Source organism: Fulmarus glacialis, unplaced genomic scaffold, assembly GCF_000690835.1.
Source record: "Fulmarus glacialis isolate BGI_N327 unplaced genomic scaffold, ASM69083v1 scaffold50215, whole genome shotgun sequence".
Taxonomy (NCBI): Eukaryota; Metazoa; Chordata; class Aves; order Procellariiformes; family Procellariidae; genus Fulmarus; species Fulmarus glacialis.
In genome coordinates, this window is record NW_009214605.1 from 9364 (window position 1) to 11967 (window position 2604).

At 33.4% G+C, this 2604-nt stretch overlaps 1 protein-coding gene across 1 annotated transcript in view; it reads left to right on the plus strand.

The window, feature by feature from the left end:
- Positions 1–2055, plus strand: part of LOC104077380 (tetratricopeptide repeat protein 13-like) — a gene marked incomplete at its 5' end in the record, with an annotated part of 11159 nt that extends 9104 nt beyond the window's left edge. Inside the window, 2 exons of the mRNA XM_009578599.1 lie at positions 974–1090; positions 1930–2055. Of these exons, the coding sequence (XP_009576894.1) occupies positions 974–1090; positions 1930–2055 (243 nt within the window). The remainder of the gene's footprint in view (positions 1–973; positions 1091–1929) is intronic.
- Positions 2056–2604: the final 549 nt, after the last annotated feature.

A 2604-nucleotide genomic window follows, 5' to 3' on the forward strand; every position in this document is an offset into this window, starting at 1 on the left:
TAAAATATACGTATTTGCTCTCAAGCAGTGTCATTTGTAGGATGTTTATTTTTAAAATGAAACATACACCACATGGAGTTACTATAGCCAAGAGAATAGCATATATTATGTCTAAGTGTTTAGTTTTTGACATACTGTATAGCAAGATCATATGTCTTTTGGTTTGTTTTTTTAATACAGTGAATCAAAATATCACTTGAACCTTACTGTTTGCACTTAGTGTCACCTTAGTAAATTTATTTTTAGGACTAGTTGGTAAAATGCCGAACCTGTAAAGAAGGAGTTTTTAATCAAATGTTTTGGTTTTATATTTGTGCATATAAGTTAAATATCATTCAGATACACAGATATTTTTTCTTTTTGAAAATAATGTTTTATTTTGATAATTAAATTACAGAAAATGGATTTCAGGAAGCAGCTTCATAGACAAATCAAAAGCATAAATATTTATTAAAGTTGGCATACTGTATAATGATAACTGCCATAATATGAAATTGTAATTCACAATTTTCGTGGTTTTAATGACTTGTTAATAATCTTGATCTAAAAATGTGAAAGGCATTCAAATAATTGGGAAATAGACCGTTTTCCATTGGGGGGTTATTTTGTCAAAATAAAAAGGTTTATGAGAGTACTTTAATTACATTTTCAGTTGAATGTGTTGAAATAACTTGAAATAGAATATTTTGCTTTGGCTGACTTGTTTTTATTTGGAATACTAGGTTCCTGCAAATGTTATTGGTGACATTCATGTACACCGATACTTTTTTAGAGAAAAATGCTTTCAGATTTTCCCTTTGATAGGGGTTTGAAAGCAATAACTACTGAAATTTATAGTAGAACTTTCCAGCCTGTTCTGGCAAATACAGTTACTCTGTTACAGCTGAACATGAAAAAGAATAATCTTCATATTTCTAAAACAAATCTATTCAGCCTGTTTGCTCTAAACTATGTTTTTGTTTTATACTCTTAGATATTGTCCCCACTAGGACGAATCAGTGAAGCATTATCTGATCTCACCAAAGCTATTCAGCTCCAACCATCAGCACGGCTCTACAGGCACAGAGGTACCCTTTACTTCATATCTGAGGTTAGTGGATTTTGGGGATTCTGTTTGGTTTTGGTTGTGTGGATGTTGTTGATTATTTTGTTGTTGTTGTTTGTGCCAGTTGTTACTTTTGTTCAAGAGCTTCTTTCCTATTTAAATTAAAAACCAAAATAACAACAGCCCTGATTTTCCTGCAATTGACTTTCTGACAGTTCAGAGGTATTCTTCAAGTATTTCATCTGCATATCTATTTAATGCAGAGAATCAGAGGGCAAGTACTTTGCATGCACATCTCAGGTTGTTTTGTGTGTTTGAGGGGTAGGATATGGATAAAGAATTTGAACTGATTTATAACCTACAGCTGCATTTAAGTAATATTGTTAAATGCTGGTCTAAAAAGGAAAACAGTTATGGCCAAGGCAGTAACTGCCCTATATACTTAAAAAAACCCCAAAAAAACCCCACACAACAAACAAAAAAACGCTACAAAAATGCTAACATCCTATTTTGCTCTGTAATCTGTGTGTGTTGTTCTTACACTCTAACGTAAAACAAGTAACTTTATCTTCAAAGATTGCGTGAATACTAAATAGCTGATTTCCCACTTTATTCTTCTGATTTCACTCTGTTTCCAGCTATTTTTCCACTTACTTTACTGCATTTTATATAGCACTTGCTTTAGAAGTTAGAAGTGTATTGTGTGTTCCTTATTCTTTGATATTCTGACTGGCAGTTGACAATCTCTAAGCAATTGCTTAGCCCTGAGACTGACTTCAGATATTAAACAAAATTCTGTAGTTTACTTTTATGAGAATAAAAGTATGTATTCTTCTTTATTTGAATGGTGTTTCCTCTCCCATCTAAAATCTCCTTTATCACAGGATTATGCAACAGCCCATGAAGATTTTCAGCACTCACTGGAACTGAATAAAAATCAGCCTATAGCTATGCTTTATAAAGGCTTAACCTTTTTCCACAGAGGACTTCTGAAGGTAAAGCTATGTTAAATAACAGTTCATGTAGAACAATACCCTCTATTTGAAGTTACTTCTATAAAATAGTAGAAATATCATAGCTGTTGATATACATATTTTCTCTCACATAAGGAAGACTTTTTAAGGCAAAAGAGTGCAAGCAAAATGAAAAGGTGCCATTGCTGACTGTAATGCTTCATGGTATGACATGTCAATACTGCTGGTCTTGCTGGATCTTGGTAAATCAGTGCTTTGATGGAGTGCTTTGAAAGATGTTTGTATCTGCTAATATCGGTACGGTTACATGCAAAATTTCTTTCCATGAAATGGAAACTCCCTAGGTTTTGTGAAGGGGAAAGGGATGAAGAGGAAAACAATTTTAAATTCTTCCTTGAATGAGCTAGAAGGTAATCAAGGAAACTGCTGATAGAGAGCCCTGTATCTGTCCATGTGTATTTCAGTTATATGTTGATTCTGAAATGCTTCTATCTAAATTGAGGGAACATAGTTGCTCCCTCAGATTCTAAAATCATCAGGGAAGTAAGTTCTTCCCATGCAGCAGGGTAGCTATGACTTAGTCGC